Here is a 23,606-nt window from a genome sequence, read left to right as displayed (position 1 = left end):
AGGAGTTTCTACTAGGATTGTTTCATCCTGGGATTCCTTCGAAAAATCCACGCCGGCTTTCCTTCAGGACTTCATCCCAGGAATTGCTCCAGGGTCTTCTCAATTAATTTCTACAGGAATTTCACTAGGGAATAATCAAGGAATTCCATCATAAATAATGTGAGTAATTCATCCAGGAATTTCTCTTGGAAATCCTTCAGGGATCCCTTCAATAATTCTTCCAGAGAAAATCTAGAAATACCTTCTAGATTTTTTTCAGGAATTCTTCCGAGAATTCTTGTAGATTTGCTTCTAGGTATGGATTTCTCTAGGAATTTCGCTAAAAATTTCTCCAGGAACTCCTTCAGGGATTTCTTCAAGAATTCCCCCAAGGATTCCTTCAGAAATTCCTTCGAAGATTTCTCCAGGAATTTCTCCAGAAATTTCCCTAAAAATTCCTCCAGGAATTTCTCATGGGATTTTTTCAGATATTTCTCCCATAGTTCCTCTAGAGATTCCCCCAGAAATTAATCCAGTAATTGTTGCAAGAATTTCTCCAAAGATTCCTTTAGAAATTTCTTCAAGGATCGCTGCAGCAATTCTCAAAGGAAAACCTTCAGAAATTCCTCCGGGTATTTCTCCACGATTCAATCCAGGAATTTCTCCAGGAACTCCTCCAGAAAAGTCTCCAAGAATTACCCCAAGAATTTATTCAGGAATTCATTCAGTAATTACTCGAGGAATCCGGGAATTTCGCCTGGACATTCTTCAGAAATTATGCCAGAAATTTCTCCAGGATTTTTTTCCAGAAAATCTTATGGGAATTTTTTCAGAAGTTCTTCCAGGAATACCCTCAGAATTTTTTCTGGGATTCCTCCTGGCATTTTTCCAGGAATTTCTCCTAATATTCTTTCATGAATTGCTTCCGGAATTCCTCCAGGGATTTCTGCACGAATTTCTCTTAGAATTTTCCCAAGGATTCCTCCAGGAAATCCTTCGAAGATTTCTCCAGAAGTTTCTCCAAGAATTCTTCCATCAAATCCCCTAGGGGATTCTTCAGAAATTCTTGCAGGAAATTCTCCAAAAATACCTTTAGTAATTTTTCAATGATTCCTCCTGGTATTCCTCCAGGTATTCCTCCAGAAATTTCTCAAGAAATTCCTCCAGGGATTTCCTCACAAATTTCTTCAAGGATTCCCCCAGGAATTCCTTCAGGAATTCCTTCGAGAATTTCTTCAGAAATTGAAGAGTAATATAGATCTGCCAGAATTCCTCTAGAAACTTATCCAGTAATTCTTTCAAGAATTCCTTTAGAGATTCTTCCAGGAATTTCATCATGGATTCCTCCAGCAATTCCCACAGGAATATCTCTAGGAATTCCTCCAGGCATTCCTTCAGGATTTTATACAGGGATTTCTTCAGGAACTCCTTCAGGAATTACCCCAGGACATCCTTCATAAATTTTGTTAGCATTTCCTCTAGAAATCCCTCCAGGCATTTTGCCAGGAATTTCTCCTGAGATTCCATCAGAAATTGCTTCAGGAATTTTTCCGAGATTTCGGCACGAATTTTTCCTGGGATTTTCTCATGGATTCCTCCAGGAAATCCTTCGAAGATTCCTCCCGGAAATCCTCCAGAAGTTCCCCCCAGGATTCTTCCAGGAATTCCTCTATTTCTTCAGAAATTCTTCCAGCAGGAGAACTTCTTGGAGTACCTTCAGGAATTTTTCAGGGATTCCCCCAGGTATTTCTCCAGGGATTTCTCTCCAAATTTCTTCAAGGATCCCCCAGGGATTCGTTCAGGATTTATCTAGAGATTTTCGTAGACATTTTCCGGCAATACAGTCAAAGAAACCTTGCGTTGATTCTTTTAAATCTTCGCCAACGTTTCGGCACTTGTTGGGACCTTCTTCAGGGAAAATGTCTACGAACAACAACACCAGTCGTGCCACCAACATTACATTTATCTGGAGATTTCTCTAGAAATTCATCTAGTAGTTCTTCCAAGAATTCCTCTAGAGATTTCTCCAGCAATTATCACAGGAATACTTCTAGGAATTCCTGCAGGAAATACCTCAGAAATTTCTTCAGGAGCTCCTCCAGGAATTTATGTCAGCAATTCAGGAAATCCTTAAGGGATTTCTTCAGAGATTCTTCCAGAAAGTTCCAGGAATACTTTCAGGAATTTTCAAGGGATTCCTCCAGACATTCCTTCAGGAATTCTTTCAGAAATTTATCCAGGAATTGCTTCAGAGATATTTCCAAAGATTCCTCCCGGTAATCCTCCAGAAATTCCTCCAAGGGTTCTTCCAGGAAATCCTCCTGGAATTTCTCAAGGGATTTTTTCACAAATTTCTACAGCAGTTCCTCCCGGAATTCCTCTGGAGATTTCCCCAGTAATTTTTCCAGGAATTGCTCCAAGAATTCATCCAAAAAATTTCTCCAGGAATTTCTACAGGATTCCCTGTTCGGTCTCATCCAATAATTCTTCCAAGAATTACGTTAGGAATTTGTTTAGAAGTTTCTCGAATTAGTTTCTCTTTTAGAAGTTTCTAGAATTTGTTTAGAGAATCCTGTTCTCTCTAGATATTTTCCCAGGAATTGCTTCAGGGCTCAGGTGTTCATCCTGAAATTCCTTCAGAGGTTTCTCCAAGAACTGTCCCAAGGATTTTTTTTAATTTCTATAAGATTTCCTCTAGGAATTCCACAAGAGATTTATTCTGATTTTTATCTCGAGGGGTTCCTCCCAGAATTCCTCCAGGAATTTCTCCAGAACTTCCTCCAAGGAATCCTCCAGAAATTTATCTAGAATTTCTTCTAGGATTTCCTCATGAGATCTCCAGGTACACTTTCAAAAATTCTGCCAGGGATTCCTCCGGGAATTTCTACGGGAATTCCTCCGAGAATTCCTTCGGGCATTCCTCTAGGGATTCTATAGGGCTTCCTACAGGCATTCCTGTAGGAATTGCTCCAGGGATTTATTCAGGAAGTCTTCCAGGGATTGCTCCGGAAATTCCTCAAATTATTTCTTCAAAAATTCTACTCAGGTTCAATTCAAAAATTCATTCAGGAGTTCCTTAGGAAATTTTACAAATCCTTCAATCATTTTTTCAGACATGTACCCAAAAACTTCTCCAGGTTTACCTGATGATTTCTGGAGGAATTCCTCCAGCGAATAGTATTGAAAGATTATTTAAAAAGGACTCATACGGGAACCAAAAATTTCTAGTCCTAAAAATCCTTAATCTGCCAGAAATTGCTCACCGCTACTAGCACCACCTTGAATCATCTAGATCAGGCGAGTTTTTAACGTATTGTACAAAATACAGCAACGTGTCTGCTGAAGGGTTAAATAATACTTTTAGAATATGTTATTATATTCAATCTCATCGTATTGCGTATAGATATAGAAGCTAGTAGGCACAAATTTGCTAAGGGTGCTTGCCCCCCCCCTGACCGAAAAGCTGGCTACGCCCTTGTGCAAACTTAAGATTGATTTAAAGTGGAAAACTGCAATCCTAGAATCAAATTAAAATTATACTGGTATAATCTTGATTCAGTCGCATAATTGCCCATTTCCACTTTGAATCAACCTTAAATGTTCATGCAAAGTAATGAGTGCTCTAAATACACCGTTTATATTTATGCATGCAATACGTCTTTAGTATAGATAGTAGAGTAAACATAGATCCGCGGGCACCGCTGACTAAAATGTTTCAAGCGTGTAAGTAGTAATTTTCAAGAGTGCGACGGTTGAATATGACGTCATGCGCTCCATTGATGTTGTTTAAATCGTGACGTCCTGCTCGTTTGGATACAGATTTTGACAGTTCGTTTGGATACAACGGATTCATCAACACGGATCTATGTTTACTCTACTATCTATAGTCTTTAGCAACGTGGTTACTTGGAAAAGCTCTAAGAGGGTCATGAGTTCAAATCTCATCTGAGCTGTGTTTTATTTTTCGTGATTCACCAAACATTTCTCCATCTGTAACATACAATAGTCAACTTAGTACATAGCAAGATTCTGCCACGTGAGAATTGAATGAATTCCTGGAGTAAACCCCACAAGAATTTTGGGAGGAATGCCTGGAGAAATTTCTGAAGAAATCTCGTGAGGAATTGCTCGAAGAATTCCTACAGAAATTTCTGGAGGCCTTCCTGGAGAGATTTCTGGAGCAATTCCTGGAAGAGTTCTTTGATAAATCCCTTGAGGAAATAACGAAAGAATATCTGGAGGAAAATTCCTCCAGGAGGAACTTCTGAAGAAATTTCTGGCGGAAACCCAATCAAAATTCCTGGATAAGTTCTTGGTGCTATTCCTGGAGGAATCACTGGAATTCTAGGAGAAATTTCAGAAGAAATTGCTAAAGAAAATCCTGGAGAAATTCCTAGAAGAATTTTTGAAGGAATTGCTGGTGAAATCTTTGGAGTCATTTCTGGAGGAATTCCTGGAAGAATCCTTGGGGGAATCCCTACCAGTGGTGCTCATCCTGCGGCCCGCGGGCCGCATGCGGCCCTCCAAGCCTTAAGATGCGGCCCGCGGAGTACTTTAAGACGAATCGAAATTTTTGAACGATTATTTTAAATAACTCGATAAATTTATTAAGAAATAAAACAAAACAAAAAAATGCTGATCAATTTTCACAGTCCTGAACACAAATTAAATGATAAATATGGAAAAAATAACAATCCGTTCTGGTAAGATTCGAAATCGTAACTCCGAAAACTTACGAAACCAATTTGAATTGTCCGAGTGAAACTCCTGAACGAACTTAAAAAAAATCCCAGGCGAGATTCATAAAGCGTCTCCTGTGCCCTTTTGGAGAAACTTTTGGATACATTTTTGGAGAAACTCCTGGAAACATTATTGGAGAAAAATTTTAAACGACTCTAAGCGAAATATATGGAGAAACTCAAATCATCCGGGAGAAAGTTGTGGCGATACTGCATGGAAATTATAGGAGCATCTCCTAGAAAAATGTTCTGGCGCCATTCTAACAGAAATTTCTTAAACAACTTTAGAATAAATTCCTCGAGCAACAAAAAGAGAATTTTCAGGAGTAACTACAAACAAGTTTCCAGAACCAACTGCACCAAGACACAAACGATGCCTAGAACGCCTGAGGAAAATTTGAAGCAACTTATGCAGCAACTTTAGAAGATAATGTTGATGAAACTTCCGGAAACAATTGTCAAAAATCTATTTTTTGAAGAAATTTAATGATGAAATATTTCATCAACTTAAAAAAAGACTTATGGAAAGAATTTACTAAAATCTTCAAGAAACTCCTGGAAAATTTTCGGAAAAATCCGGAAGCTATTCTAGGAGAAATTCTTGGAAGCAATTAATGAGGAATTCCTGAAGTAACTTCAGGACAGTTCCAAAGGCAAACCTAAGAGGAGTTCTTGGAGCTGTTCCAATAGAATTCTAGAAAAACTAAAAGAAACTTCAAGAAATTTCTCGAAATCCATCTGGAGCAATTCCACAAGAAATTTCAGGCGAAAATCCAGCAAACCTTTTTGGAGCGATTCAAAAGAAATTCTTGTAAAAGCTGCTTGACAAGTTCATGAAGTGGCTTCAAGGCAAATCTAGGGGCAACTTCTAAATTGTGTGTTCGAATTTCAATTTGAAGCTCAAACGTTTTTCTCAAGCAATGAATCTAAATTGAACTCTACGAAGGGCAATAGGGTATGTGTGCCATCAGTAATCTCATGCTCCCATTTTCATCCTATTCGAAAACAAGCGATTACGGCACCGATTGACTCCGTTCTTTTTGTTTTCATGGGTGCTCACTTCTAACAAAAAATACAAAAATAAGAAACAAAACAAACAGCGCTTCAATCCTTTGTTTTTCGTGGGATGAAAATGGGAGCCACATGCTTAATAAGGGAACCAATACCCTAGATTATAAAGTTTGACCCTAACACAAGTTCTGAACAGTTCAGATTTTTAATAAATATGCTTTAGAATTGTTCTTTTTTATCGGAATAGTAAGGGAACGTCCATAAATTACGTCACGCTTTTAGGGGGGAGGGGGGGTTCAGCAAAGTGTGACGATCCATACAAAAATATTAGAGGTCTCATACAAAAAGTGTGACATAGGGGGGAGGGGGGGGGGTTAAAAATGGGCAATTTTTGCGTGACGTAATTTATGGACGTTCCCTAATGAAACACGTCTTGATAGCTTGAGTGAAAATAGTGGAATGACAAATTTATTAAATAACTAAATATCATGGCATACTACAAATGCTCCAGTCAATCGCGGATTACTTCGACTCCAACATTTTTGTTGTTTTTGTGCATCGATGTTTTATGCGGCCCGCAGGTCGATCCCGAATTGCAAATTTGGCCCGTGGTATCCTCCAGCCTGAGCACCACTCTAGGCGAATTCGTGGAGGAATCTCTGGAAGAATTTCTGAAGAAATACCTGGAGGAATCCTTGTGAAAATAGCTGGATGAATTTCTGGTGCAATTCCTGGAGGAATCCCTGGAATAATTCATGGAGGAATTGCTGGATAAATTCCTGGAGAAACCTCTAGGTGAATTCCTGGAATCATTCCTGGAGGAATCCCTGAAGCAAATCTGGAGGGCTGCCTAGAGGAATTCTGGGAGGAATTCCAGGAGAAATTTTATAATGACTGGATAAAGTAATTCCTATAGGAACTTTGGAGTAATTGCTGGTGAAATCCTTGAGGGAATTTCTGAAGGAATTCCTGGAGAAGTGGAAATCTTCCGGGAGGAATCTCTGGAGGAACCCTAAAAAAATTCCAGGAAAAACTTCTAGGTGAATTCCTGGAAGCATTCCTGGAGGAATCCCTGGAACAATTCTGGAAGAATGCCTATAGAGAAAACCCAAGAGGAGTTCCTTGAAGAATCACAGGAGAAATCCCAAGGGGATTCCCTAGATCAATCCCTGGAGGAAAATTTGGAGAAGATATTTTTCGATAAATACCTTGAGATATCCCTGGAAAGAATCCTGGTGGAATTCCTGGATGAATTTCTGTAGGATACTGTAGGAATTTCTGTGGGAATTTCTGGAAGGGGTTCCTGGAGGAATTGGTGAAGAAATTCTTGGGGTAATTCCTGAGGGAATTCCTGGAGGAGCCCATGGAAAAACCCTGGATGAAATTCTGGAGAAATACCTCGAGAAATTCCTGGTGAAATCCCAGAATGAATTTCTGGAGGAATTCTTGGAGAATTCCTAGAAAAATATCTGGATAAATTCAGGAAGAGTTCCTGGGGAATTGATGAAGGATTTCCTAGAGAAATTCCTGCAGAAGTTGCTGTAGATATTCTGAGGGAATTTCTGGATTAATTAATGAAGGAATTTCTGGGATTTTTCCTGAAGGAATTCTTGAAGGAATTCCTGAAAGAGTCCCTTGAGGGATTCTTGGATGAAATCTTGGTGGAATGCCTGGAAAAAATTATGGAGAAATATCACAAGGAATCCTTAAAGAAATCCTTGGAAGAATTTCTGGAGAAATCCCTGGAGAAATCGTGGAGGATTCCCTGGATGAATTTGTGGAAATATCTTAAACGAATCCCTGCAGGAATCCCCAGAAAAATCCCTGGAAGAATTCCTGAAGGAATCTCTGGATATTTATTTTGAGGAAGTGTTTTTGAAGAAATTCTAGGAGAAATCACAGAAAGAATTCATGGAGAAATCCTGATGGACACCCGGAGGAATCCCTGTAGCAGTTCCTGAAGGAATCCTTGGAGAAACCCAAGGAGGAATCCGGGAAGCAATCCCAAGAAGAATTCATAAGGTAACCCCTAAATAGTTCCTAGAGGAATTCCTGAAGAAGCTCCTATGAGGAATGCTAGAAGCAACCCCATGAGGAATTCCTAAGTGTTGAAAACCGAAGCAATCGTGCACCTCATGTGGCAACCCCGCTACGCCCCTGACAACCGTAACATGGAGTGAAGCGATACATAGCAACTAGGGTTGTTACAAAATTTTCTCATTCCTAATCGAACCACCAATTAGCTAAGACGTGTTCTTTGATAAACGTTATTGTTCCTGTTCAACCCGCCTTGTTCTTCGTCTCCAAACCTCTGCGACGTCAACACTAAGGAAATCCCAGAAGAGCAATTTTAACGAATTCCTGGGAAAAATTGTGTATGGATCCCTGGAAAAGTATGAAAGATTCCATGCCTGCAGTAATTGGATGGAATCCTAAAGGATTTCAGTACAACATTTATAAGGAATTCATGAATAAATCTTCGAATAATCTCAAGTAAAATTTTCTGAAAACATTCCTGAAAGACATTCACAGAAATACTTCGAATAATTCCAGATGGAATACAGTGATAGACAATCGTTTAGCCGAGGCCCAAAAAATTTCAGGAAAACTCATACAAAACATTTTATGATAAAACTTTTTTGTGGCAGTGATAGTATATATACTGATAGTATATAGACATTCGTTTAGCCGAGGTGAATGAACAATTGGTTTTCAATAGAATTTTTGTAATTTCGTGAGTGTATTTCGAGGACATACCCCAAGGCATTTAGTTTATGACGTGTTAGCAAGATAATTGACCTTAACAGTTTATTTATTTGTGAAATTCAAAGAAATGTTACTAAAATTTGTCCCGATAAGGACAAACGATGATAAATTAATTTATTTAAGAAAAATGCTTTATGTAAACAGATTAGTTGTTGCTAGATTAGTTGTTTTTAAAATATGGCACAGAATTATTGTTCGAAATGTTCAAATTATTGCATAAAATGTCATGAGAAAATAAAGTACATATATAGGTTTTCGGTTGATTAAACATCGAAATGGGATTGATAAAAGCTAAAATCAATACTTCTGTGTAGTAATAAAGACATATACTAATGCCTCTGAAGTATAACTGTATAATACTAGCATTACTAAATGAATTAGAAGACTGCCAAGCGAAAGAACTGAAAGAAGAGTCGGAATTTTTGAATCCTGTTTATTTTAAAGCAGATGCTCATACAAAAATACATGATAGAGTCGAAACATTGGCTTATTTCATTCAATCTGAAGATATCTATATATATAAAAATGCAGTGGCATACGTGGGACCGCGCATAACTTGCGAACGGGTGGTCAGATTTGGGTCGTCTAAGTTTTGTTCTGTTAGTTTTCACCCAAGGAAGGTTTATGAGGCCAAAAACATGGAAAATTGCGAGTTTTTGAAAATCGAGTCTTCATACATTTTGAACGGCGACTTGGGCGCTTGGCTAAAGACTTGAAACGTCAAAAAACGCAGTAGGCAAGACAAAGTTTTCCGGGGACAGCTAGTATACTATAAATCAGTCTAAGATTTGAACCACATTCATTTTTATCATGATTTATTTGAGATGAACGTCTAAATTATGAAACAAGTTGTTCATGCTAGAAATTTGAATACTTTGGGTGCCATTTCTCAAAATGTGAGCCGTCCAATGTATATTATTTCAGCTAGAATACAGTCTAGCAGATATTGAGAGCTATTAGAAGGCGTAATAGTAGTAAACGTGATTTATGCAAGTTAAACTATCAGATTTCATCAAAACAATACTTAAATACGTGATTTTTTTTTAAGGTTTGCGGCATTTTTTTCTGTTAAAAACTTTGTTTTTCATAGATTTTCAACCTGCACTCGTCGTGATACTTTTATTAGAAGCTTTTGAAACACTTCCGGTGAAAATAACTACAGCAAATCTCAATTTGGAAACATTTTCAATATTATAACATATTTATATAAGATGCATGTAAAATTAATATGGCAACACTTTTGAAAACGATCAAATTCATGATTTACAAGTCGATCTATAATGCAGGTCACCATACAAAATGATTGCGTAGGGTATTATTCGAAATTTGATAGTTTTTGTTATGGAATTCTAAAAAATGTACAATTCGGCTAAACGAATGTCTAGGCAAATTTTCTATTTTTCTTTTATTTTAGGGCCATAAAATAAACAATATATTGTTTCATCCCTTTGACTGATGCAAATTACCTAGAAGATGATCCAAAAATTAAAAAAAGAACATAAAATTATTACAGTTTCGAAAAAAAATATGCCTCGGCTTAACGAATGTCTACCACTGTATATGGAGAAATCTCTGAAGAAATCTTCAGGGCTATCTAAAAGGATCTCTGGTCAAATTCCTATAGGAATCCTTGAAGAAATTTCTGAAGTAATCGTCGAGCAAAGCACTGGAACCCTCACTGGAGGAACCTCTAGAGATATCCCATGAGAAATTCCCGAAGGAATATCTAGATAATTTTCGAAGGAATCACTGAACGAAGCTATAGGAATATTCCTCCATGGCGGAATTCGTCGATTAATACTTACAGAAGTATTTGTACAAATTTCATTTCCATAAAAAATGTAATTAAAATGCGTTGCTGTTACTGCCGTGTGAAGCATAGTTATCCCATGTTAATAGGGATTCCCATAGAACATAGGACAACTCTGCTGCACACGGTAATGTAGTATGAAGATTTTTCAATTTTAATATGAAAAATGTAAAAAGATATTTTCTTTGCTAATTTATTAAGAATGGCAATGTTTAAGAAACGTTTACGATGGTTTTCTACAGCATTTGTGCAATTAAGTCTTAAAAACTAAAAAAAAAAATCTATGTTTTGATTATATAGCGGAGGAATAGTTGTCGCAGAAAGTTTGCTATTATGACTTTAACTGTTAATGTGCTATAGTGGTTTCTATGACCTCTATTAGACGATTATACAAAAAAACATCATACATAATTTAATAAACATTGTAGAAACGCTTCTGCCTTTTTTTTAAATAGCTGATTTTTTGCACGTTGAACAACGCCTGTGTAATCGAGATACGATCACTGAATAAACATAATTTTCACAATGCTTCTAGAACAGCAGTTGTTGAACAGATTCTCCGTATCTGTGTTAACAAGAGTTAAATAAGAGTTTAATTATAACTAAACCAAATATAATTCAACTTATGGTATATTTAATACAACTGAAACCTTTTAAATAATAATTGTTTCTTGGGTAAGCATTGCTCCAGTTAGTGAAGCTATAGCAAGCCTTTGTTGTTCAATTTCGTTGGAGTAGTAGCTTGTTTGGTCTTTTCCCACCAAATAATAGAAGCATAAGTTTATCATGCAAATGAGAGGGACTTGTTGTATTTTTCTTTTGTTTTAGAGAGCGAGTAAAGGCGCTTAGGCATAAGGGCCAGGACACGGAGTAAGTACCTGTGTTCCATCCCAGGAAAGTAAGGACCGAGGGGTGACATTAATCTTCTTTAGTATCGTCACCTCCTCCGATTTTCATTTATTTTGCTACCTAAAACATGCTGAGTGGTTGGTACGAGATGTCCCCACTCCATAGCTTTCTTATAAAACCAAAAACACTGCACAGTAGGCCCGGCCGCTTTAATGCTTGTAATGCATTTCCGATGTACTGCAACCATAAATAATGACAAGAAAAATGGTAGAATTAGTCAAGTCTATAGTTTTCCAGGATTCTTTCAATGAATGTCTGTGTATGTGTAGACTAGACTAGACTATAAGGGGGGAGTGGAATGGAATGAACAATTTTTGCGTTACATAATTTATTTTAAACTTTCTCTTAGAAAAAACTAAAAATATAAAATTGCTGAGTAAAATATGTACTTCATTTTTACACAGTGTAATGTAATCAAGTGAAACAAACACAGAAAGTGATTGTATTACTAAGTAACAAATATGAATTGAGTCTTAACTGGATCACACCTCACAGTCACAACTCATTCGCTTATTTAAAGAACGTGCTTGATATTGATTCCAATTACACATGTAGAAAGTACGCCCGCCCTCTTTATCTATGCTATGCCGCAGTCAGTGATGCAATTGGCTCATCCAGCCAACTCGGATAAAAAGTGCAATGCCGTTCTATTATCATTATTATTTTCGCCCGGTCAGACATCCATTCATGTCTTGTCTGCGTTCTTTTATTCTCTCTCCGCATTAGTAGCTTCGAATATAACGTAAATACGTTGATACAATTTCATGACATACTAACTGTGTTGATGACTGACATGCAGAGGAATTTTGTTTGCAAAAATTAACTTTAATGATATTTCGATCTGGTGTAAATTGCTCCAGAGAAATTCTGAAGAAGTGAAATCTTAAATAAACAGAAAATAGACATTCGAAATCGATACCTGGCCAGATTGGAGAGGGCGCCGCACGAAAAGCAACTTAAAGGAAATTCAATTGTTTATATTTTCTTACTCTCTATACACGTAGGTATATGCACTGCATATAGCCTACTTGTCTCCCCCATCTTGGGTTCAACATTATCGATTTTTCCTCCTTTGGCTGGGTCGCAGTGTGCGCACCAAACTAGAAGGACTTTATCGAACCCGGGTAATGAAAATGAAATTGAAACATGAAAATACTTACACCAAATTGCGGACATCCTTCGCGCGGAACATCATCGCCGGGATCAGAATGATCGAGTTGATCATCAGCACAAAATAGTACACGAAGAATTTGAAAAAGTATCGGAATTTGTGCGACGTCTCGTAGAAAATGGGCATCAGTATGATGCCGCAGATGAGGAAAATTTCATAATAGCTGGCCATGGCTTCTGCAGGCGGGAAAGATCGCCCCTCGCCTACCACCGTGGACGAGACAACAGGAAACACTAGGTATCAGATGAACGATAATAATAGCACAATCTCCACTCAAATAACCACACGGGGCTAGAGTGTTCTTCGCCACTGGACTGGACAAGAACGCACAACCACCCACCGTCTTCAAATTATCGAATTAGCTCCAATTTGGCACGACGGAAATCGCGACTCTGCGGACAACGACCGAACCGATTCTGGTCCACACTGAATGCTGGACGCGCGCGGACTATGACTCTTGGATTGGGACAGGTACCTAAAATATGCCTTTATTTGCGATATGCGTCAGTGGGGGGAGAACACTATCCTTTTTTTTTCCTACCGACGTCGTTGTCCGTTGCACGAGCACGATACCGATACTATAAACGGCGCGATTTGAACCGGGATACCGCCAAGCGCTGACTGCGGCAAAAGGAGCACAGTAGCCGATGTTTTATTATGTTCTCGCGCACCACACACGCAACGAACCGCGACGCGAGAACGAGCGTGATCGCGAGTCGCGACCGCGACTTTACAGCAACGGGAGATTGTGTACGGCACGCTTGCAATTTTTCACACTTGGATGATGCACACATACAAAATACATGCCTAAAACAATGTTTTTCGCAGATGTTTATACAAAATCGTTGAAGAACACTACTTGAAGGCTTTCACTAGCGCTAGTTGAAGTGTTATAATACTCAGATCCAATGTGAGTATATGAATATTTTTTTTTTATTTCTGATAAAGAATCACCCTTACGGACACAGGTTCATGTGAAAACTTTCAAGCGTGTTTAGTCGTCCTTTCAATGTTTCATTCTCTGTTTTGGAGTCTTTTTTTCTCTCGCAATCTCTCTTTCTCACACACACAAGTTTTTTAGTACACGTTTATGCTGCATAGGCGCACAATTTCACGCTAATAATTCTTCACTCACCGGTTGCACATCCCGAATAAAACTGTTAATGATTTCCGGATTATTCGTAGAATCATAAGCTAGATCCTAATCCTCGTCCTAATCTATGATACAATGACTCATATAGGATACTGCAAGATGACGTCACGAAGCCGTGCACTGACAGTTCAGCGAGCTTGTTTACATAGACTTAGTCTCTGGCGGAGATCCGGCAAAATTGTTTTTCGATACAATTTCAGTAAAACGGTAATTAGACGATTGGTTTTGTACTAGTAGAGTTGAATATAATTGTTGGCACGAAGTAAGCCTTGAATTATGTTCTTAATAAATAAGTCATTAGTTGTTCAAACCCGTAACTGAGTAGACGTTCATTTCACTGTGCTAAGAGGTTATGGGCCCAGCCTTAACAACCGTTACTCGGGAAAGTCAACACAAGTGAAAATTTTGTTTCGTGAACTCGGAACTTTTACTAATCATGAATCGTGAAGGTGGAGATGGTTCCAGAGGAGTTCCGGTGAATAACGGACCAAGGATCAATTCGAGCAGCGTATCTTTGCCGATTGGAGAGAGGCTTCGCGGAAGAGAAAATTATAGTTCCTGGTCGTTCGCTATGAAGATGGTGCTGATAAGAGAAGGGAGCTGGAGTGCCGTGGATGTAGCCGAAGGTGCAGCCGTGAATCAAGAAGTTTCGTTGAGAGCCCTTGCCACAATATGTCTTAGTATTGATCCAATCAACTATAGCTTGGTTCAAGAAGCTAAAACAGCACAGGAAGCCTGGATGAACCTCAAGAATGCATTCCAGGACAGCGGAATGACCCGCCGCATGGGTCTGCTGCGGAAGCTAACAGGTATTCGTCTGGTGGAGTGCAGGTCTGTGGAAGAATACGTAAATGAAATAATGTCCACAAGTCATAAGCTAGCGGAGGTTGGCTTTAAAGTGGATGATACATGGCTGGCCAGTCTGCTGCTTATGGGCCTTCCAGAGAATTACGAGCCCATGATAATGGGTCTGGAGGCTTGTGGCACGAAGATTACGGCGGATGCAGTGAAGTCAAAAATACTTCAAGACGTCAAAGTTGCAAGTGATCCGAAGACATCTAGTTCCGATGGGGCGTTTATCAGTCATCAGAAGAAGTCATCGAAGCAGAAGAAGGACAAATCGAGCGTGCAGTGCTTCAAGTGTAAGCGGCTCGGACATTTCGCGTCAGAATGCCAGCAAACAGCTGGCGGATCGGAAAATAGTCGACAGAAGTTTTCGCGGCAGAAGTTCTCGAAGAATGCAGCATTCAGTGTTTCAACGTCATCAACCAACAGCGAGCAGTGGATATTCGATTCTGGAGCGACAACTCACATGTGCCGTGACCTGCCTGTTTTGGAGAACCGTAGGAAGACGTCACAAACCGTAAATGTTGCAAACGATGCCGAAGTCCCAGTAGTTGCCGTTGGAGATGTGAAGCTAGAAGCTGACGTTGAAGGTATTTCTTGCTCAGTCACGTTGTCTAATGCTCTCTGTGTTCCAGAGCTTTCCGTAAATCTACTGTCCATAAGTCAAATTTGTAAGAGGGGCCATCGAGTTATCTTTACGAGCGATGCATGTGAAGTCTACAATGTTCAATCCGGAGCGATGGTTGCTGTAGGATTCCAGAAAGATGGCCTCTATCAACTGAAGTTGGCCAGCAATCAAACTGCATGTGTTGCCAATGTGACGGATGTGACGGAATTATGGCATCGACGATTGGGGCATATGAACTACAGAAGCATGGCGTTGTTGCGGACCATGGCAACGGGCGCTGATTTTGCAATGACGACGACTAAACCATGTGTGCCGTGTATCGAAGGAAAGCACCAGAGGCTACCATTCAAATCCAAGGGACCAAGGTCAACGGAAGTGTTGGAGCTAATACATTCTGATTTGTGCGGCCCAATGGAGACAACTTCTATCGGTGGCAGCAAATATTTCTTAACATTTATCGATGACAGCAGCAGAAAAACGTTCGTGTATTTCTTGCGGTCCAAGAATCAAGTTCTGTGGGCGTTCAAGGATTTCAAGGTATTTGTCGAAACACAGACTGGTAAGAAGATAAAGCGGTTTAGAAGCGATAATGGTACAGAGTACACAAGCGTAGAATTTCAAAAGTACCTAAAAATGTGTGGAATCAACCATGAAGCGACGGTGGCATACAATCCTGAGCAAAATGGACTTGCTGAACGCATGAATCGGACTATAGTAGAGCGAGCGAGGGCATTATTATTCGATGCGAATCTAGGAAAGCGATTTTGGGCGGAGGCGGTTGGAACTGCAGTTTATATTACTAATCGATCACCAACAAAAGGATTACGGATTACACCGGAGGAGGCATTCTCTGGGAAACGCCCGGATTTATCCCACTTGAGAGTATTTGGATCTGAAGCGATGTCATTCGTACCTAAGGTCAAGCGCAGGAAGTGGGACCCAAAATCAGAAGCGTGTATTTTCATCGGATATGGCAATAACGGAAACGGATACAGGCTATACAACACAAAGACAGGCAAGATTTTTGTGAGCCGGGATGTGATTTTCATCAGTGAAACTGTTGAGCGGCAAGATAATCCGAAAGTTAATGAAGCATCATCGACAATTGAGATAGTGACTGAAGAAGCAACAAATATTGATGGGTCTATTCCGGACGAGATTCCGGAGCCTGAGGTGGAGATCGGTTCTGAAGACAGCGAAAGTGAAGTTGATGATAATGAATCGGTAACTGACGAATTCAACACGACCGTTGTGGAATGTAGAGTGGATCCAGCTGAAACCGAGGCTGGTACATCACTTGCGCTCCCTCCGCAATTTGAGGACCCGCAATCAAATGTGGTTAGGCGTAGCGAGAGGGAGCGCAGACCTCCAGGCAAGTATACTGAATATCATGTGACGTACAGTATCTTCCCTAAGAAATCCAATCCCACGCAGGATCCCGCAGAACAAGGCAGTAGTCCAGTTGCGCTCCCATCACGTTTAGAAGAATCCGTTGAGGAGCAACATGATTCGAGGCATTGTGATCGGGAGCGCCCGATCGAAGGCAAGTGTTCTTCTATCCGATGTAGTAGTCCAAATCTTCCGCAAGTTTCCATCCCACAGTTATTTGATGAGCCTGACAGTTATCGAGAGGCCATGGCAGATACCAACCGAAAGTATTGGGTCGACGCGATGAAGGCTGAGTATCAAGCTCAAATCGAAAACGGCACCTGGACGATGACGTCGTTACCACCAGGACGTAAAGCGTTGAAGAATAAGTGGGTGTACAAAGCCAAGACCAACCCTGATGGATCGATTGAGAGGTTCAAAGCAAGATTGGTGATCAAAGGATGTGCGCAAATCCAGGGTATCGACTATGCTGAAACGTAGTAGTTCGTTATGCGACGATCCGGTTCCTGATGGCAAAGGCAGCTGAGAACAACCTTTCAATTTACCAGTTAGATGCTGTAACGGCTTTCTTGCAAGGTGAGCTGAAGAATGAAGAGATTTATATGCAGCAACCAGAAGGCTTCGAGGACGGGACGGAAAGAGTTTGTAAGCTACAAAAGGCGCTATATGGTTTGAAGCAAGCGAGCAGAATTTGGAATTTGAAATTAGACAAAGTACTACGCAAGATGGGACTGATACGCTCAAAATATGATACCTGCGTTTACTATCGAGTTGACGGGGACAAGATGATAATAGTTACGATTTACGTGGACGATTTTCTAATTTTTACAAACGATGACAAGATGGCGGAATATGTAAGGCAGGAACTGATGAAGAAATTCAAGATGAAAGATCTTGGTACAGCAAAGCAAGTGCTTGGACTAAGGATTACGAAAGGAGACGGAACGGTTTCGATTGATCAAGAATCCTACATCGACAGTTTGCTGGAGAAGTTCAATATGTCCGAGTGCAATTCGGTTCAAACGCCGTTGGATGTAAACCAAAAATTGAACAAGACGATGTGCCCGAAGACAGAAGCAGAACGAGAATTGATGATGCGAGTTCCTTTCCGACAACTGATGGGTAGTTTGCAGTTCTTGGCCCAATGCACAAGACCAGACATTTGTTTTGCCGTTAGTTCTGTAAGCAGTTTTTGTTCTAATCCTGGAGAAGTACACTGGATAGCAGCCAAACGAATTTTACGCTATTTGAAAGGATCCAAAACGATGAAACTTGTCTATTCCAAGAAATCTGGTAACCAATTCGAGGCGTTCACAGATGCTGATTGGGGTAACGACGTGGACTCGAGACGATCAACCAGTGGGTACGTATTTCTTCAGAACGGTGGAGCAGTAACTTGGAGTTCCCGCCGGCAGCCTACGGTAGCATTATCAACCACGGAGGCGGAGTATATGGCTCTTTCAGCTACGACACAGGAAGCTATCTGGTGGCGCGGTTTCATCAATGAACTGACTGGAGTTTCGATGTCCATTCCGATAAGTTGCGATAACAAAAGCGCTATAGCTCTGGCTGAGAAAGAAATGGGATATTCCGCACGAAGCAAACACATAGATATTCGCCACCATTTCGTACGAGAACAAGTGGAACTGAAATCAATCCAATTGCAACACGTGCCATCAAACTTACAAACAGCAGACGTCCTCACTAAACCTGTTCCTGGACCAAAACTACTGGAAGCAAGGAGAAGTCTAGGAATCAAGTAATTCAAGTTTAAGGGGGGATGTTGGCACGAAGTAAGCCTTGAATTATGTTCTTAATAAATAAGTCATTAGTTGTTCAAACCCGTAACTGAGTAGACGTTCATTTCACTGTGCTAAGAATAATCGATATTTCCGTATCAGAATGGTTTCGGGACGGAAAACGTAAATTTAATTTTTGCCGGTCGTTAAAAATTCTAACACCTTGTAAACAAGCTCGCTGAACTGTCGGACAAAGTGAGGTTAGATCAGGTGCTTGCAGTACCCTACACTGAGAATATTTTCCGTATACCTTTTATGTGTGAAACTACATAATTTTTTGCAATTTGACTCGATAAATAAAATATATGTATGTGAAACATAACACTTATGAGGTCTGTGGTATCGAGTTTATTATCTGTTCTATTATATCTGTGCCTAGACAACACCTGAATGACGACACCATGAACTATGACTATGACAGGTTGAATGAAGAGGAGAATGTAAACAAGCGTGCGGCTCGTAATCAGTGGTCCGAGTAATTACTACAAATTGACGACGAAAGTTGGGATAAATCCACAAATAAATCTACCTGTTTGATTGTTTTCTTTTACTACTTTGACGAAGCAAACGAGGTAAGTGATTTTTTTGTTTGGAAGGAGGAGAAAACTCCCTAATAAATAATCCTTTAATTCCATGCTTCAGTCCGAAGAAGAAGAATAGGAAGAAGGATTGTATGTGAGTGCAATACTGAAGACTCCGCGACAAGGCAGCGGCGAATTCCGCGACTGATTAGCGGCGCATTCCGTGACACGACAGCGGCGAATTTCGCGACAAGTAAGCGACGAAATCCTCGACACGGTAGAGGCGATATCCGCGCATGAAAGCGGCGTAAACCTCGGCAAGACAGAGGTGAAAGTGTTTCCTAAGGTAAAAGAAAAAGAACAAAAAAACAGAAATATAACCTTTAATGTATTGCAGAATGGATAGCAGCAAACTGATTGCTAACTTGCCTCCGTTTACCGTCGGAGATGTTCCCCTAACGGAGAGAAGGAATAAATGGTACACATGGAAGCGCGGCTTCGAAATTTGTGTCCGTGCTTCAAAGGTCACGAAAGGTACGGAAAAGAAGGACCTGCTGTTAGCTCAAGGTGGGTTTGAGCTACAGGAAATATTTTTCAATATTCCTGGTGCGGATGTCGAGGAAGACGTTGAGGCGGGTGTTGATCCGTACGAAGTGGCGATTGAGAAATTGGATGATTATTTTGCCCCACAACGACACGACGCACACGAGCGATACATTTTCTGGGGGATGAAACCTGAGCCTGGCGAGACCCTCGGAAAATTTTTGATGCGAGCACAAGTGCATGCAGCCAAGTGCAACTTTGGGAAAACAGCTGCTGAAAGTTCATCGATTGCTGTTGTCGATAAAATTCTTCAGTTCGTACCAGCTGGACTGCGCGAAAGAATGCTGCAAGATTCGGGATTGAATTTGGAAGAGCTTCAAAAGCAGATTAATGCGTATGAGATTTCACGATCTGCGAGTGAACAAATTGGTGGGCAAGTGATCTTGCAATCGAAGAGTTCTAATGCTGAAAGCCTTAATCGTGTGAAAGCTTCCTGTCGATATTGTGGACGTTCACATTCGTTCGAGGATCCATGTCCAGCGAGGAATAAGTCATGTGCAAGTTGTGGAAAGCGCGGACATTTTCGTGCTGTCTGCCGAAATCGTAATGATAATCCAGTGCCATCCACCTCTCGAGCTCCAATGAAGAGACCTTTCGGAGAAGCTTACAGAAGTCATGCGGAACATCCTCAGGGACAACAACGGAAGTTCGTCAAACGGGTGAATGCTATTGACGACGCGACTTCAACCGATAAAGGAAAACCCGACGAACTGGTTGAGATGGTATCTTCTGCGAACGATTTGGATGACATGGTGTGGGTAAAAGTAGGAGGAATTTTGATCGAAATGCAGATTGATTCAGGAGTTCAATCGAATATAATTGACGATTCAACCTGGGAAACTATGTGCAGAGACGGAGTACAAGTTCTCTCCGACTTGATGCCCTCTGATAGAAAGTTCAGAGCGTATGCTCAAAATGACAACTTGAGAGTCACTGTCATGTTTGATGCGGAAATTGAAATAGCTGACGGAAACAACAGTCGAGGCGAAGTGGCCCGGTTTTACGTCATCCAAGGGGGACCTCAGCCGCTGTTGGGCAGGCATACAGCCAAGCAGCTGGGAGTGTTAATCGTAGGACTACCAAGTCAGCACGAGTTGGTTCAGCATGTTGAAGTGTCAAAACCATTTCCGAGTTTCCGTGGAGTGGAAATACTTTTACCAGTCGACCGTTCAGTTGAACCAGTTTCGCAGAGATTGAGAAGGTTGCCGTTTGCTACGTTGGAGCGCGTGGAGAAGAAGCTTGAGGAGCTGCTCGCCAATGATATCATCGAACCAGTATTCGAACCGAGTCGCTGGGTATCACCGATGGTTGTAGTGGTGAAGGATAGCGGTGACATCCGTTTATGCATTGATATGCGGCAGGTGAACAAGGCTATTTTGCGTGAGACACATCCTCTTCCTACAATCGACGACATTAGATGGAAGTTAAACGGAGCAACTTGTTTTTCGAGATTGGACATCAAAGATGCTTTCCATCAGCTGAAACTGGCAGATGAAAGCAAACCGATGACCACCTTTATAACACATAAAGGTGAGTAAACACACAGCTATTCGTGAAACAGTCTGAAATGTTTCTTTGCGTAGATTTTAAAGATGAAATAAATTTTTCGTGAAATCATAGCTTAAACTTTTTTTTATAAATGTTATAGGTTTATTCCGTTACAAGCGCTTGATGTTTGGAATCTCATGTGCCCCAGAAGTATTCCAAAAAAACTCTTGAGCAGATTCTATCAAGTTGCGACCATTGCATCAATTTCATTGACGACATCATCGTCGCAGGACGTACTGAACAAGAGCACGATGAGGCACTTAAGAAAGTTTTACATAAACTTCGTGAATATGACATTCTGTTAAATCAATCCAAATGTCAATTTAAGTTGTCTGAGATTGAGTTTGTTGGTCATCGATTCGGTGCTTTTGGAATGGCTCCATCACAAAGTAAAATTGAAGCCATCAAGTCATTCAGAGCTCCAAAAACTTCTGAAGAGGTACGGAGTTTCCTCGGTCTCGTGAATTATGTTGGAGCATTTATTCCAGATTTGGCCACGGTATCGTTTCCACTCCGGGAGCTCACTAAAGCACAATCTATTTTCAAGTGGGAGCATGAGGAGCAAGAAGCTTTCGACCATCTTGTTTCATTGATTAGTGACGAGAAGAATTTGGCCCATTTCGACCGTAATCTCAAAACAAGAGTAGTTGCCGATGCGTCACCTGTTGGATTGGGTGCAGTCCTTCTTCAATTCTATGAAGGAATTCCCAGAGTTGTATCATATGCAAGTAAGAGTTTGTCAGAAACTGAACGAAGATACGCTCAAACCGAAAAGGAGGCTTTGGCTCTGGTTTGGGCGGTGGAAAGGTTTCAAATTTACTTGTTAGGAATTCGTTTCGAATTGGAGACAGACCACAAACCGCTCGAAGCCATATTTTCCGCCAATTCAACTCCTTGTCTTCGCATTGAACGCTGGGTATTGCGGTTGCAATCATTTACCTATGATGTCATTTACCGGAAAGGGAAATCCAATATAGCAGATCCGCTCTCTCGTCTACCAAGTGCAGGAGAGCTGAAGGAGTTTGATGAAGATTGTGAGGTCTACATTCGCAATGTGATTGAACTGACTGCCATTGACGTGAACGAGCTAGAAAAAGCTTCCGAAGAAGATATTGAGCTACAATCCATTCGTGAATGTTTGGATCACGGGGTGTGGAATTATACATCAGAGGTGATAAAACCGTATCATGCATTCCGAAACGAGCTTGGCAAAGTGGGAAGTTTAATAGTTCGAGGGTCCAGATTGGTTATACCAGGCAGTCTGCGGCAGCGTATGTTACAACTAGCACACGAGGGTCACCCAGGTCGCACGAAAATGCAACAACGGTTGAGGTATTCCTGCTGGTGGCCTGGAATGGATGATATGATCGCCCGTATGGTAGCCACTTGTGAAGGATGTAGGCTTGTCAGCCAACCGGAACGGCCCGAACCTATGCAAAGAAGGAAGCTACCCGAAGCACCATGGATGGATATCGCGATAGATTTTCTCGGACCGTTGCCTTCCGGTGACTATCTGTTAGTCGTAATTGACTATTTCAGTAGATATAAAGAGGTAGAGATAATGCGGAAGATCACGGCTTCAGAAACTGCGGAACGGTTAGAGCAAATTTTCATCAGACTTGGATATCCGCAAACCATAACATTAGACAACGGTCGCCAGTTCGTGAGTACAGAGTTTGAGCAGTATTGTGCCCGTCGTGGGATCGTTTTGAACAAAACGACTCCGTATTGGCCACAAGAAAATGGTTTGGTGGAACGTCAAAATCGATCATTGGTTAAGAGACTCAAAATTAGTCAGGCTTTGAAGCAGGATTGGAAACGAGATCTGTTAGTATATCTGCAAATGTACTATTCAACTCCTCATAGCACAACTGGTAAAACTCCTAGCGAGCTTATGTTCGGTAGAAACATTCGTACTAAGTTACCATGCTTATCTGATGTTTCTTCAGCTGTAATGTCCCCTTCGGACTTCCGAGACCGCGATCAACAGCTTAAAGATAAAGGGAAAGAGGAGGAAGATCAACGTCGTAAAGCGAAAGCCTCAAGTATCGACATTGGAGATCGGGTGCTTATGAAAAACGTTCTTGGTGGAAACAAACTAACAACGACGTATGGGCCAGCGGTTATGACTGTCGTTTCAAAGCAAGGTCCACGTGTCACCGTTCAAAATAATGAAACAGGCAAGGAGTATGATCGCAATTCAAGTCACCTCAAAAGGATTCCAGTGGAGCCCTCAGCAGTGATTGAGCCCGCGGTGCAAGAATATGCCTCGCCTTGCGTCTCTTCTGCAGAAGATCGAGTTGAAGAGTCTCGGAATCTTTTGGACATTTCTCGGAATATCACCAATGACGAGGATACAGCTGAACATCAATCTAGTGTTGTCCCGGATGCCACCCAAGCAGCGCCAGGTAGACTTAGGCGCAACATAAAGAAACCTGAACGTTACAAGGACTGTGTAATGAAATTTTAAATCTGTAATGTGAACTTTGTTTAAATAAAAAAAGGGAGATGTGGTATCGAGTTTATTATCTGTTCTATTATATCTGTGCCTAGACAACACCTGAATGACGACACCATGAACTATGACTATGACAGGTTGAATGAAGAGGAGAATGTAAACAAGCGTGCGGCTCGTAATCAGTGGTCCGAGTAATTACTACAAGGTCTTTTCGACATAAAGTCCATATTGAGTGCCAAATGACATTTATAACTCACATCCATAATATTTATGTGT

The 23,606-nt window shown here is 40.8% G+C and overlaps 1 protein-coding gene across 2 annotated transcripts; it reads left to right on the top strand.

The window, feature by feature from the left end:
• Nucleotides 1–18,643: 18,643 nt before the first annotated feature.
• On the top strand, nt 18,644–22,998 carry LOC134291347 (uncharacterized). Of its 2 annotated transcripts, none has more exons than XM_062858980.1 (4): nt 18,644–18,772; nt 18,843–19,049; nt 19,119–20,854; nt 20,973–22,998. In XM_062858980.1, the coding sequence occupies exons 3-4, from the start codon at nt 19,120–19,122 to the stop codon at nt 21,041–21,043; spliced, it is 1,806 nt and encodes a 601-aa protein (XP_062714964.1). In that variant the 5' UTR covers nt 18,644–18,772; nt 18,843–19,049; nt 19,119; the 3' UTR covers nt 21,044–22,998. The 2 variants fall into 2 exon arrangements, with proteins under 2 accessions (XP_062714964.1, XP_062714965.1); XM_062858981.1 differs by having other exon boundaries at nt 18,843–19,067.
• Nucleotides 22,999–23,606: the final 608 nt, after the last annotated feature.

Source organism: Aedes albopictus, chromosome 3, assembly GCF_035046485.1.
Source record: "Aedes albopictus strain Foshan chromosome 3, AalbF5, whole genome shotgun sequence".
NCBI lineage: Eukaryota > Metazoa > Arthropoda > Insecta > Diptera > Culicidae > Aedes > Aedes albopictus.
The sequence above is the reverse complement of the archived record's forward strand: the minus strand, read 5'-3'. Positions and strand labels throughout refer to the sequence as shown.

What these genes read in the sequence shown, in the direction of transcription:
- LOC134291347 (XM_062858980.1), top strand. Translation starts at nt 19,120, where the DNA reads ATGGATAGCAGCAAACTGATTGCTAACTTGCCTCCGTTTACCGTCGGA. An exon ending in CACCTTTATAACACATAAAG is followed by an intron (nt 20,855 to 20,972) that starts GTGAGTAAACAC and finishes TAAATGTTATAG; the next exon opens with GTTTATTCCGTTACAAGCGC.